A 13,916-nucleotide genomic window follows, 5' to 3' on the forward strand; every position below is an offset into this window, starting at 1 on the left:
GAGAGCAGCAGGGCGGCGCCATGGGGAAGGAAGGCGAGAAGCAGGGGCAGCGCCGCAGGAGGGAATCAGTCGAGAAAAAAGGACGAGAGAGTAATCGCGTGTCGCGTAGCGAGTGTCTCCCCCGACCAAGTAGCACCTGCAGGTGGGACGACACCGAGAGATCGTGCGGCTAGGAGCCGGCCGCTCGGTCTTGCCAAATAGTGCGCGTGCACTTTTAAGATTTTAGGTTTTTGTTACGGGCGTATTTTTCCCGCGTGTAAACCGCTGGAAAACGACAATCCAAGCGCGGCCTTAGCCCTCTCAGCGAACGTTCGCAAAGGAAGTATATTTTCGATCACATTTGCTGTCTGAATAGTTGGGGGGATGTAGAGTACGAGCGTGACGTGACCAGAGCGCTTGCGTGTAACAAAAAACGAGCACAGTAGCTAACTGACAATGATTTGAGCTTTACTTTGTCCTCAAGGCGTCACCACAAATACAAGGGCACACATACGCATAAGCATAGGATAACACGGATCCTCTGGGCATCAACGTGTCCTGCTACTCCACCTCTACCACACCGCCGGTCACCTCGCGGCCTCCGCCGATCGAATCCTAGCTTGGCTGGCGCTGGACAATGGATTCCGGGAGCACGGAGGTCCTCGTTGAAAACAGCTGCTTCCGACTATACAAGGACGGCCACATCGACCGTCTCGTAGGCGCGGACGATGTGCCCGCCGGCTTCGACGCCGACACCGGCGTCACCTCCAGACACGTCGTGATCGACGCCGTCACCGGCGTCGCCGTTCGCCTCTACCTGCCAGACGTCCATGCCGCTGAATCCGACGGCGCCGATATCAGTACCGCCGCGGTCACGAAGCTCCCGATCGTCGTCTTCTTCCACGGCGGTTTCTTCATCGTCGGATCAGCCGGCTGCCCTAGGTACCACCGCTACGTGAACTCGCTGGCCGCCGACGCCCGCGCCATCGTCGTCTCCGTCGACTACCGCCTCGCGCCCGAGCACCTGCTCCCGGCGGCCTACGACGACTCCTGGGCCGCGCTCAACTGGGCGGTGTCCGGCGCCGACCCGTGGCTGTCCGAGCACGGCGACCTCGGCCGCGTCTTCGTGGCCGGCGCCAGCGCCGGCGGGAACATAGCCCACAACATGGCCATCGCCGCCGGCGCGAGCGGCCTCTTCGCCGCGGCGACGCGCCTGGAGGGGGCGGTCTTGCTCCACCCTTCGTTCAGCGGCGAGCGGAGGATCGAGACGGAGTCAGAGGAGTACAGGGAGAGCGTCAAGATGCGGTGCTCCGTGATCTTCCCCGGCGCGAGGGGCGGGCTGGACAACCCGAGGATGAACCCGACGGCCGACGGCGCGCCGAGCCTGCGGACGCTGCCGTGCGAGAGGATGCTGGTGAGCGCGGCGTCGGAGGACGCGAGGCTGCCGAGGATACGGGCGTACTACGACGCCGTGAAGTCCAGCGGGTGGCGCGGGCAAGTGGAGTGGTTCCAGTCGGAAGGCAAGGGGCACGCCTTCTTCGTCGACGAGCATGGCTGCTGCCGCGAGGCGGTTGCGCTCATGGAACGAGTGGTTGGTTTCATCGCCGGCTATTAATAGCTGGGCTCTCAAATGTGAAGTGGTTTTCCGAAAAATAAATGTGAAGTGATTCTGACTTCACTCAGTATCTTTTAATCAAGTTATATGAGATGGAAACTTGTATTTCCGACTCGGGGCAGTGACAGTGGAAAATAAAAGCGCGTCTAAATTCATGATTTCCCTCTGATTGCTCCTGAAGAATAGCATCCTGACAAATTATAACTTGACTAGAAAAGGATGGACAGGAAATGAACAATGTCGATTTTGCTTTGAGGCAGGTAGTATTGCGTGCTTTGAACCTCCGAAAAACTCCTACTGATACAGAGGGTGTGATTGGGGGTTGGATCTCTTCGTTTTCAGTAAAGCAATACAAGCTTTTTTTTTTGAAATGGAGTAAAGCAATGCAAGCTGATGCTTTGTTTCGACGTCAATTTCCTACTGATCCTGCTAGTGTTGCTTTTACGATGTGTAATTATATCAACTCTTGAGCAAATATTGCAGTAGGTGATTTGAGACATTTTTTGCCCACAAGCATGGATGAGGGCTGACCACAAGGAGGATCACAAGATGCTGATGAGGCTTTGTTTGCCTTTTTACACTGTATCCTGCCTGCGTTGGTACGTGCCCCTGTGCAACGCTGATAGTTTTCCTATATGTGAGTTCAGTAGGAGGTGCTTTGCATTTTCAGTGTGTGATCCTGTTGTTGCTTTCACTTCCTTTGTATAACTTACTTTTTGGTATTAAACCTTGCATTTTGTGGTAGTTCCACAGAAAAAATAAGTTGTACTATGCACCAACGAACTTCAGTAGAAAAGTTAGCAAAATCACATGACAATGATCACGGTGTTGTGTATGCACGTTAAAGCTTGTCCCTGGGTATACACAACTTCTATGCACAACCCTGCATGTCCAAGTAGGAGTAATATACTCCCTCCATCCGGAAATACTTATCATCAAAATGGATAAAAGGAGATGCATCTAGACATGTTTTAGTAGACGTATTTTAGTTTTAAATACATCTCTTTTTATCCATCAGTTTTAGATACATCTTTTTTTATCCATCTTGATGACAACTATTTTCGGACGGAGGGAGTATATACAACTTCTATGTACGTTCAAGCTTGTAAGCAATCTTGCAAAGCACAGAATAAGCTGCTGGCCGAAATCAGAATGGAGATGCAACGACAGCATAGCACTAGAGCTCTCCAGTAATCAGGTGGAAACAGAGCCTTTGGTCACACACACACACACACACACACACACACACACACACACTGGCGCAAACAAGTAGATCAACTTCTCAACACCCAAAGGGGGCATCAATCATCATTGCAGAGCATATTCAAAAGAGACCACGGCAGCATTACATAAGAGAGCCAGCCAAAACACTTCATGGAATGCCACAACACTTCAGTTTTAGGGCATGTTTGGCTCATGAGTAACTTTGCCACAACTAACATTAGTCAAATTCTGGCCGCCACAAAAAGTGTGGTGAACAAAATGGTCACCACAAGCGTGCCAAGATTTCGCAAAAAACTGAGCCTATGACATGTGGACCACATAGCTAGAAATGTGTGGCAAGCCACAAGTGATGAACCAAACATAAGCCTAAGAGGCTAAGATGTTGTGACATGACTAAGGTTAAGGTGTGGCAACCTTAGGCTACAAACCAAACATGCCCTTAGTCCAGCAAGATACAACTACCACCTACAACCATCCTGGCATCCACCAGGCTGAAAGGCACCATATAGCCCCTGCTAAGACACCCTTTGTTAGGATAAGACTTCCACTAGTAGCTAACAATATGAACACCTTGGTTTTAGAAGGAATTTTGATTTTCCATAATGTCTACAATGGAAAGCAGATATTATTTATACTGTTTCAACCATTTCCAGAATGAAGTGCTGCAGTCATCAGAGCAATGGTGATTGTACGTAGTTGGAAATGGTATACATAATTGATCGACAAAGCATCAATCGACGACAGCCATGAAGTGGCTGACTGAAAGGCCAAGAAGAACATTTTTGGTTAATTTACAGTTATACGGGACGAATGCAAGTACGGTCCATAGATGAGTTCTTAAGCAAGCTAGCCTGTTTATAAATAAGTTCTTAAGCGGCCTTTGAAAGTTATGTACAAAAACAGTGTGCTACATCCGTTTTACAGTATTCTAATTTGAGATTGCCAACTTAAAGCTAGATGAATATTGCTATTATGAATCAAATATCCAGTGAAGTCAAAGGGACAGTTTACAATGTAGAGTTAATAATGACATCTAACATCCCAAATATAGCCATATGCCGGCAGTACATTGGCAAATGCTCTCACGCATCAGTTCATCACCCTAATACATTCATTTTATCTTAGTCACAAGAGAACAGATTATGGGAGGGCAGTTTTATCTTACTCACAAGAGAACAGATCATGGGAGGGCAGTTCTTAACGGGTGATTGCCATAACCATGAATTAATGGATAAAACTATTGCTGCTCATAGGTGTATCAAAATAATGACTAAAGCCCACGTAAAATTCAGCAAAACAAGGACCCAAGCTATCCAGTCAATCTAAAACTAAATAATTTCCGTAAAATGAGTAAATGCATATATTTATGAACTTAGGACAAACAAAATTCATTATACTCCCTCCGTTCCAAAATAGATGACTCAACTTTGTACTAAAGTTAGTACAAAGTTGAGTCATCTATTTTGGAACGGAGGGAGTAGATGTTAACAAAATTCGGTTTCAGATAGTGAAGATTTATTTGAAATCCGTAAGTGCCAAAGAAGACCCGCAGTACCCAAGCACCCCTTGCATGCTATAACAATTCTGATCCTAAACAATAACTGTACTGTCTTTCACATTCAAAAATACAAAAAGGAAAAAAATGGCCATTCTATCTTATCGTTGGAAAATAAATCCTATACAAATCATAGTGTGGTAAACCAAGCAGCTTGACAAACATGACAACAATCATGACCACATATAGAACAAAAGAGTAATATCTGATAAGCATAAGCTAAGTACAGTCGACACAAAACAGAAGTTACAAATGCAAACTCGACATCACTAGTACTACAGGAAAAACATGCATAACTATTAGTGGCAACCATTTCTTTGTAAAATAGCTAGAAATAATTACTCAGTCATCTGTAGCAGCAAATGGATCATGTGAAGGTCCTGTCTCTTGGCCAATGGTTCTTGAAACCAAGCGCTGCAAATCAGCCATAACCTTGTGCTCTCTCTTTGACTTCTCCTCGTAGTTAAACATGGCCAGTGCTCTCTTATCCTCTGCACTATAAACCTGGTTTTCCTTTCTTATACGGATAGCGTTCATCCTCTGGTGCCTGCTTCCACTCATCACATACCCCAAATCTTCGAACTTCTGAATCTCATCTGCAGACAGACCAACCTCACCACGCCGTGGGATACGCTTCCCCTGCTGTACATACTGTGCAATGGCATCACCTTCACCAGGTCTGAGTGCACCACCATAGCTAATATGACCATCAGCACGCTGGAGTGGCATCGGTCCAACCGGCATCTCATTCTCCAGTGCAGCCTTCTTCTGGGCCTCAAGCATTTCCTTGAACTTAATTGCCTCTGGGTCAATCTCAGGCTCATCTGTCTCTTCAATTTCCTTTTCATCAATGATGGCATCAGAAGGGATCGAATCTTCAGAATCAGACTGACTGCTACTCTTCTTCCTTGAGCTCTTGCCCATTTTCTTGCTGTCCGTTGAGATAGGGCTAGAGACTAACACCTCCACCTCCTCGGAGCTAACATCAGATGGTACATCCAGACTCTTACTCTTCTTCCTCCTAGAGCTCCGTCCCCTCCTCTTAGACTTCTTGTGCCTCCGCGATCTCTTGCTCCTTCTCTTATCCCTAGAATCTTCAGAGTCATCGGAACCCTCTGAATCCTCATCGACCTTGCTATCACTCTCACTCTCCATATCAGACTTCCTGTGGCGACGATGGGCACGCTTGTTGCGCTTGCTGCTAGAACGTCTGCCCTTACGCCCTTTCTTTTTCTTCCTACAATAATCTGATTCACTGGAATCACATAAGCTACCAGACTCATCGGACTCAGATTCCGACGAATCCTTGTTCTCCTCCTCATCGCTCTTCTCAGATGACTCCTTCTTGGGCGATTCCTTCTTGTCCTTCTCCTCCTCCTCCTCACTGTACTGGTACTCGTCGGCCTCGTCGTCACGGCGAGGAGGGCTGGGCGTGACTTTCCAGATGCACTTCTTCAGGCTTTTGCGGAGCTTCTGGCGCTTGACGCGGCGGTACTCGAAGTAGGTGAGGCCCTTGAGATCCTCGTCGTCGTCATCGGAGGCGGACCATTCGCCTCCCCCACCGCCGCCACGGCGCGCCGGGGGCTCCACGTCCCGAACCCGGTCCATGTCCCGACCGCGCTCATTGTGGTAGGGCGACCACTGGCGGCGGCGGTCACGGAAGGGGCTAGGGGACCGGTCGCGGCGGCGGTCGCGGTAGGGGCTAGGGGATCGGTCGCGGCGGCGGTCGCGGGACGGGACGGGGGACCTCTCGCCGCGGCGGTCGCGGGAGGGGATGGGGGACCGGTCGCGGCGGCGCTGGCGGCGCGGGGAGGGCGACGGGGACAGGGAGCGGCGGCGAGGGGAGGGCGAGGCGGAGACCCGGGAGCGACCGGGGAGGCGCACCACGGCGGACGCGAGGCGGCTCCCGGTGCGAGACATGGCGACGGACGGATCGCCGATTAGGTCGGGGTTGGGGATTCGATTTGGGGGGAACAGAGGTGGGCAATTTGCGATGGATGTGTGTGGAACCAGCGGAGGTGAGGAGGAGGCGGGGCCGCCGGGAGAGGCTTCTCGATGTCGGTTAGGATGGGCTTTGGGCTTTACGGGCCTCTTGGTGCCAAGGGCCTTGATGGCAAAATACGTGTGATCACATACATGGGCTTTTTTTCTCAAAAAAATCATACAGGGGCTTTTTGGAACATCTAGGCAGCAACTAACTCATGGCTTGTGTTAGCTCAGTCAAATACAGAGTGCGCTTCAATTCACAAGAGACTAACATGTTTACACCATCAACGGGAATTCGGCAAGGTGACCCATTATCATTTTTTTCCTGATTTGTGCAGATGAAAAAGAAGTTGGTGGCATCGATGGGATAAGAGTGTGCAGGAATGCACCATCAGTCTCACATCTTTTATTTACTGACGATTCTCTGATTCTCATGAAAGTAGACATGTTAAATGCAACTTCCTTACAGCATGTGTTGGATATCTATTGTGAAAATTCAGGACAATTTGTAGGTTTGGGTAAATCCAGTGTTTTCTTTAGCCCAAATACTAATGATCAAGCTAGAGATGAAATTTGTGAGGTACACATCACCACTCAAGCACTTTCAGATAAATACTTGGGCCTGTCAGCTATGGTTGGAGCAGATAGAAGTGATTGTTTTAAGCACTTTTGTGAGAAGATTAAAAACTATTGAAAGGTTGGATGGAAAAACAACTTTCTACATGAGGGAAGGAAGTCTTGTTAAAGGTTGTTGCTCAGCCATACCTGTATTTGCTATGTCTGTTTTTTGTCTGCCAAAGGGAGTATGCAAAGATATCACAGATGCGATTGCACGGTTTTGGTGGGGAGATAAGGAGGAGAATAAAAAATTACATTGGTTTTCTTGGTGGAAGCTTTGTGCCCCGAAGTCTGATGGTGGAATAGGGTTCAAAGACCTTTATTCTTTCAACTTAGCACTCCTTGCCAAACAAAGCTAGAGATTAATTATATATCCAGATTCTATTTGTGACGGGATCCTTAAGAAGAAGTATTTCCCAAATATTGATATCCTCCAAGCTGGTCCAAAGAAGGGCTCTTCTTTTACATGGCAAAGCATTGTTGCGGGAATTGCTACTTTCAAATGTGGGTACATTTGGCGCATTGGATCAGGGGAGAAAGTTAACATATGGATTAATCCATGGGTCCCATCTAGCCCGGATAGGAGAATTTTGACTCCAAGAGGTAATGTTATGCTTACAATGGTGAATGATTTGATAAACCCTGCTGATGGCCAATGGGACGAGGAGTTAATTTGTAACATCCCAAAATTCTAATTTTGGAATGTTATATTAAATAAATAATTGTGATTGTTTATTTGATTTTTGTGTGATTGATTGTGTGAAACTGAGTGGAAATTGAAACTTTTTGAAAGTTGAATGAGAGGGAATAAAAGGACTTTCCCAAAACTTTCATCTTGCATTTTTGATCTTCCTGAATTCAAATTCATATCATCACAAAACCCTAGAGTGAAGATGATATGACTTCTTCCATTTAAAGAAATGAAAAGGGGTTTGAAAATGATTTGAATTTCCTTTTTGAAATATTTCAAATTTAGAAACTTTAAGCAACTCAATGAGTTCATAAAATGACTTCTTCAAAATTGAATAAAGAGAGTTGGGAGTTTCAAATAAATAATTTGGAAGTCACTTTGAATTTATTTGGAACTCATTTTCCTTTTGAAGTTGTTTGAAATTTGAAATTCAAAATCCTCTTGGAAGTTATCTAGTTTTAATTCAAATTATTTTTCTCCTAAAGATAAATGAATGGAAATAAGGATAAAATGATTCCCTTCAATGGAAAATTAGGTGAAAATAAATTTGAAATCATTTTGCTATTTTAAAAATGATTTTCATTGATTTTAAAAGAAACAGTAGCACCGTTTGACTTTTATGATTTTTTTTGGAATTTAGTTGAATTTGAAAAACAGTTCATCTTATTCGGGGTATTTTTCTGAACATTTTGGTATATGATATGCCTATGTATATTTTTTTTATTTAATTTACTTCTGTTGGAGTCTCCTTTCTGAAAAAAAAACAAAAAAACACACACGCGCGCCCGCCAGCCGGCCCATGGCCTTCGGCCCAAGAGCCAGCCAGCGCACCGAGCTGGCCCAGCAGCGCCCGAGGCCGCCCGAGGCCTTACGCCTCGCTCGCCTGCGCTCCTCTTCGCCCGCTCGCCCGCCTCTGCTCCCTTCGCAAGCAGTGACGCTGACGCATGGGGCCCTGCCCCATCGCCCCTAACGTCCCGCTCGCCCTGCATGGGATCAGGAAGCCGCGCCCGCACGCCGAAACCGCCGGGCGAAGCCCTCGCGGATGAGCTTATCCTCGCGACTCCGCAACCCCTCCCCGCGCCTATAAAAGCCCCTCGTCCTCCTCTCTCCATTCTGCCACTCCATGTCGTCCCTAGCTCCCCGCAGCCGCCGCAGTTGCCGCTTGGATCTCGCCGGAGCCGTGCTAGTTCACCGGAGGATTTCATCGCCCGTGAGCCACCCCGGCCTCCGTCTTCTTCTTCAATATGTTGCCCGAGTCGAAGCGCATCTCGTTGACATCCTCCTCCTGTCCCTAGGTCGCCGGAGACGCCACCCCGACGACCTGCGTCCTCACCGAAGCTCCAGACGCCGTCGCCTCCCTCCGCTCGTCGCTGGCCGCCCCACCGCCCGCCGACCCCACCAGCGCGCCGCCCATGCCGCGCCCGGTCTCCCCGACCCCTTCGCCGCCGCTGAGGACCGCCGGAGTCGCCGCCCCATCAGTGGCCAATGCCAGCGCCGCCGTCCCTGTTCGTCATCGTCGCCACCGTGAGCCACTGCCCCGTTCACTTAGTTTAGTTTTTTTATATTTGAATTAGATCGGTTAATCGCGGGCTTTAGTAAACCGTTCGGTTTAGTCAAACCGATCTCCGGTTTAAATTTTTTTCTAGCCGTCGCCGCTGTTTTGCTTAAGTTACGACCGTTCGCCGAATAGCTTCTGCAGCGAATGCTGCTAAGCCACCCGGAAGCCGCCACGTGGCCAGGGACCTGGTCGTGAATAAAACTTTCATATTCAAGTCCCTGTAAATTTCAATTTAGCCCCTAAACTTCGAATGGTTGTATCTTTCTAACCGTAACTCCAAATTCGACGAAACCAGCGGCAAAATGTTCGTCTCGAATAGCTTTATCCAGAGAACCAACTTTGAAAACTTTTGGCCAATTTCAAATTTGAATTTATTCAGATTTGAATTCAAACTTCAACTGGCCATATCTCCTAAACCGTAGCTCCGATTGATGTGATTCTTTTTGCACCGTGTCACCGTTGCCAAACCCTATCACTTGGACCTATCTCACGATATTTTTCACACATTAGGATCTGTCCATAGTAGTTTTACTCGTATGCCTAGTAGGCACTATGGTCCACGTCACAATTTTTGGCACCCATGCCCTATGTTGTTTTGCACTTAGTATTTACTTTTGATAGTTAAGTGTGTTGTGTGTTCATTTGGATTTTCCGAGTCTTTTCATGTTGCATGTTATTTGGTTCTCTGAAATGATTGCTTATGTGAATGCAATGTTTGACTTTATAGATTTTTATCGGAGAGTGACGGATAGTTCTATTGAGTAAATTTCTGAGAGTGATATAATCTTCATCAACTATTACCAAGGCAAGTTGACATTTGACCATTCTTCCAATTACCTATGTTTTTATATTATGCACTTAGTCCTTTTGTGGTAGGATTGCATGGTAGGATTTATTGTTGCCAGATGGCTATGCCGTTACCTAGTAGTTCACTAAGGTAGGTTTGAACCATATACCTTTGTCACCACCGCTTAAGTTTAATTTTGCCTCGCCAATGTAGACGTGGATTGGGAAGTGTTCATTGTGAGAGATGAGTGACAAAGTAGTAAGTAGAACCAAGATAACTTAATGAACTACCTGGGCGGAGGTTTGGTTTGAATGGTGGCGAAGTACAGTGGGAGCATGCATGGGAAATCCATGGTGGTGCACCACTAGTGGTCCGTCCGCCCAGGCTCAAAGAGATCAATCGTATTCTCATGTCTAGAAGCTTACGTGTGCAGCCACAAGCCAATATGGGCTCTGGCTTAGTTGAGTAGTTAGTGTGACCCCTTCCAGGATGGGCTAGCAGATGTAGAATGATGTAGGTGTACCGGCCTATCCGTGGGTTAAGGGGGGAACATTTTCGAAAGACTATGTCTCGGTCATCCTATTCTCAAACGCCAGGCAGTGCGAGAACTTCAAGGGAGGCGATCGAGTCTTGTGGGGAAAAGTGCGCAAACCTCTGCAGAGTGTTAAAACCTAATCGATTAGCCGTGTCCCCGGTTACGGACAACTTGAGCATCTAGTAGTGGAAATGCTGGAGATCTCATCACTCTTAATTAAGCAATTGGGTTTTAAATGAAACTTTGGGAATGGATTTAGTTGGGGTTTCCAACTCATCCTATGCTATACAGTAGTGATAGAATAATATCTTTTATTCTAGGGGGAAACTAGCTTTATGCAAAAACTAAACTTAGAGCTTTCCACCAGCCAGACTGCATGTACAAATAGGTTCATTATTCTTATGATGTGACTTGCCAGTACATTCAATGTACTGACCTACAGGGCTGCAATGTCTTATGTTGTGGGGACTTTTCTACGACGAGTAAGAGTTACGTTGTAGGGTTATGGTCTAAACTCAACCTGCCGTTGGCGTTGATGGACTCCACACCCTTGTGTTTGTTTCCGCTGAGACTTATGAGGTATATATCAGTTTTATGTTATTTATACATGTGATTGCACTTTGATATATACATTGATATACTGTGTGTGCCAACATACCGATCCAGGGATGGCACGGATACACAGAGGCTTGACCGTTTGAGGTCGGGTCGCTACAGAGATGGTACAGAGCACATGTTGACTGTAGGACGTGACCCTAGAAACTGGAAAGCCCTTAGGAAAGGATTTCTCTAAAACTTAATTTTCAAAAAGATCCTTTACCTCTATTATTTTCTGAGCTTTATCAAATCTTTGCTTTTACCTCAAATACTTAGACCATACCCCTTTTCCCTTTGACCACACAAAGGATCAACTGATGATACCACTCCGAGGAAGGCAAGATATCAGACAAATGAGGACCACTTCAGTGTAAAAGAGGACTTCAACATACATTAGAAGAGTTGAAGCTACAACAGTCGAAGACTCGAAGAATTTGAAGACACTGAAGAATTCCAAGATTTATATGAACTTTAGAGGACCAAACCCCTGTTGTATACTCACGTTAGATGCGATGTTTGTGAGCTGTCATTGTTTGATGTTTTTCCTGACAGCCACAAATAAAACTTATTTTCAAAACTATATTGTGTGTATTGTGTGTATCTCTCTATCCCTCTTATCTCATCCCAAAACCCTTGGACCCAATAGATGATGAATGAAGATGGACTTGTATTCTCTGGACCGATCACTCAGTTGGAGGCAGAGCTATGGATTCAAAACATGGAGAATCACTTCAGGAGCAATTTGGTTGCAAGGAAGTATGAGGTTCAATACACTCTTCAGTACTTTGCAAAAAGTGTTGCAACCTGGTGGAAAATGCATCAGGCCATACAAGGATGTAACAGAGCAAAAAATTGGGAGGAATTCAAGATGACTCTACTGAGATCTCGTCTTATTCAGAAGCCCTATGGCAATAAAATGAAGAAACCTTGTGCATGCAAGATTTGTGGTGAGATAGGACATACCCATGAAGAACACAAGGATGGATGCCCTCATTGTGAAGGAAATCACCAAGCTGAAGAATGTCTAACCATGAAGGTTACTTGTTTCTTGTGTGAAGGAACTACGCACTACCCTGCCCAGTGTCATATTTATCCCAAGGTACAAGAAATTACCAAGCAGCAGAAGGAAGCAGTGAAAGAAGCCGTCGGGGAAAGTTTAAAAGATCATGTGATGAAGGAAGATGTTAACGACCCTGATGGAGAAAGCCTAAACAGATTTTACTCCAATGCTTGCTATTTATGTGGAGAAGAAGGACATTTTTCACAGTATTGCACGAAGGAAAGCCAAGAGTATCTGGGAAACTTCCCGACGGAAGAAGTGGTGTTTGATCGACAAGAGATAGAGGAATTGATCGGAATGAAGAAGTCGAGGAAGAGAAAGAGCATGTATCCCCAGAATAACCCAATTTCTGCAGAAAAGGACCTGAGTCAAATCACTTGTTACAGGTGCAAGAATTTAGGTCATTACGCTAGCAAATGCCCAACAAGGAAGCCAAGAACCCAAGGAGCCAATATAACCACCAGGAAGCCCCTGGATTTGTCTGAAGTCATTTGTTTACGCTGCAAAGGAGTAGGACATTTTGCCAGATAATGTTCAGACCCGAGGAGAGCTTGAGCAGAGTAGTTGAGATCTTGATATTGGAATAAAGCATGTAATAAATATGGGATGCACTTTTATTTTCGTTGGGGATGTTGAGTTGAGTTGTGAAATGGGAATTGTAATGGTGCGTGAAGCAATAAAAGTTGATGTGGTTGGAATCTCATATGAGGTGTCATGAGTTGTTTGTTTATTGTGAGTACCTCTCTCATTATCTCACTCAGACTAAAACCTTCAACCAATGGACAAGCTGACCTCAAACTTTTCCCAGAAAAATAACCACATTTCACCCGAGGAAATACATACATTATACTGAGTACCCTTCTATCTTATGCCTGCAGATGACAACCCTTTACGAGTCTTTTCTCAAGGGCCCGGAAACGATCATGACCCTGACTAGTGATCAGGATTACCCAAAAATTCTGAAGGACATGATGAAGCATATTCATCTTGAAGGAGATGTAGTCTACAAGGGTTATCCTTTCATGGAGAATGGAGTTGAACTTTGGTACGTGGAGGTACACCTCCACCGTGTGAAGGGAGTTTGCCCAAAGACTATGGGGAAATACTTTTTCATTTCTCGAGTACCACGAGCAACATTCTTCGACTCTGTTCATGAAGCTGCTATGGAAGCCATACGTCAGATTGGAGAAATACTAGAAGCAAGACTTCGTCACACTCAGGAATACCTGAGGGAGGTGCATGCAGAGATGATGGAGATGAAGCTAATGGCCACCACGATGAAGCAAAACATCGATGATTTGAAGGATCACATCGCACAATTCTAGTGGGACTAAAGTATCTTCAAGAAGGACAAATGAATAAAGATGGAAGTAATGCTTGACCATACCAAACTATGTGGGTGGCAGCTTTTGTAATAGAGTACTTTTGAAATTTGAGTTTCGAGTAGTGGTTAAGGATGTAATAAAGGATTTGATATGAAGAGAATTATGGATGAACCAGTGCATTTTTTGGCGATACTTGTTTGTGTGAACACTAGACCAGTGGAAAGGAAAATGTATTTCATGTAGTGGAGTTTGGACAAATGAGTTGGAGTTTAGTTTTAGTTATGATGGTTACCCCAAGAGTATGAGGTAATGAAGTACTATTGGATTTAAAGGAGATATAATGTTGGAATATGGAACAATAGTAACTCCAAGGATGAGTTAAAGAT

At 45.9% G+C, this 13,916-nt stretch overlaps 2 protein-coding genes across 2 annotated transcripts; one reads left to right on the forward strand and one right to left on the reverse strand.

The window, feature by feature from the left end:
* Positions 1-492: 492 nt before the first annotated feature.
* LOC119301816 (tuliposide A-converting enzyme b3, amyloplastic-like) lies at positions 493-1,754 on the forward strand. Its single transcript, XM_037578792.1, has one exon. It carries the CDS (start codon positions 617-619, stop codon positions 1,592-1,594), a length of 978 nt encoding a protein of 325 aa, XP_037434689.1. The 5' UTR covers positions 493-616; the 3' UTR covers positions 1,595-1,754.
* Positions 1,755-4,453: 2,699 nt separating this feature from the next.
* Positions 4,454-6,368, reverse strand: LOC119301817 (NF-kappa-B-activating protein-like). Its single transcript, XM_037578793.1, has one exon. The coding sequence runs from the start codon at positions 6,291-6,293 to the stop codon at positions 4,716-4,718; it is 1,578 nt and encodes a 525-aa protein (XP_037434690.1). The 5' UTR covers positions 6,294-6,368; the 3' UTR covers positions 4,454-4,715.
* Positions 6,369-13,916: the final 7,548 nt, after the last annotated feature.

Source organism: Triticum dicoccoides, chromosome 5A, assembly GCF_002162155.2.
Source record: "Triticum dicoccoides isolate Atlit2015 ecotype Zavitan chromosome 5A, WEW_v2.0, whole genome shotgun sequence".
NCBI classification, from domain to species: Eukaryota; Viridiplantae; Streptophyta; class Magnoliopsida; order Poales; family Poaceae; genus Triticum; species Triticum dicoccoides.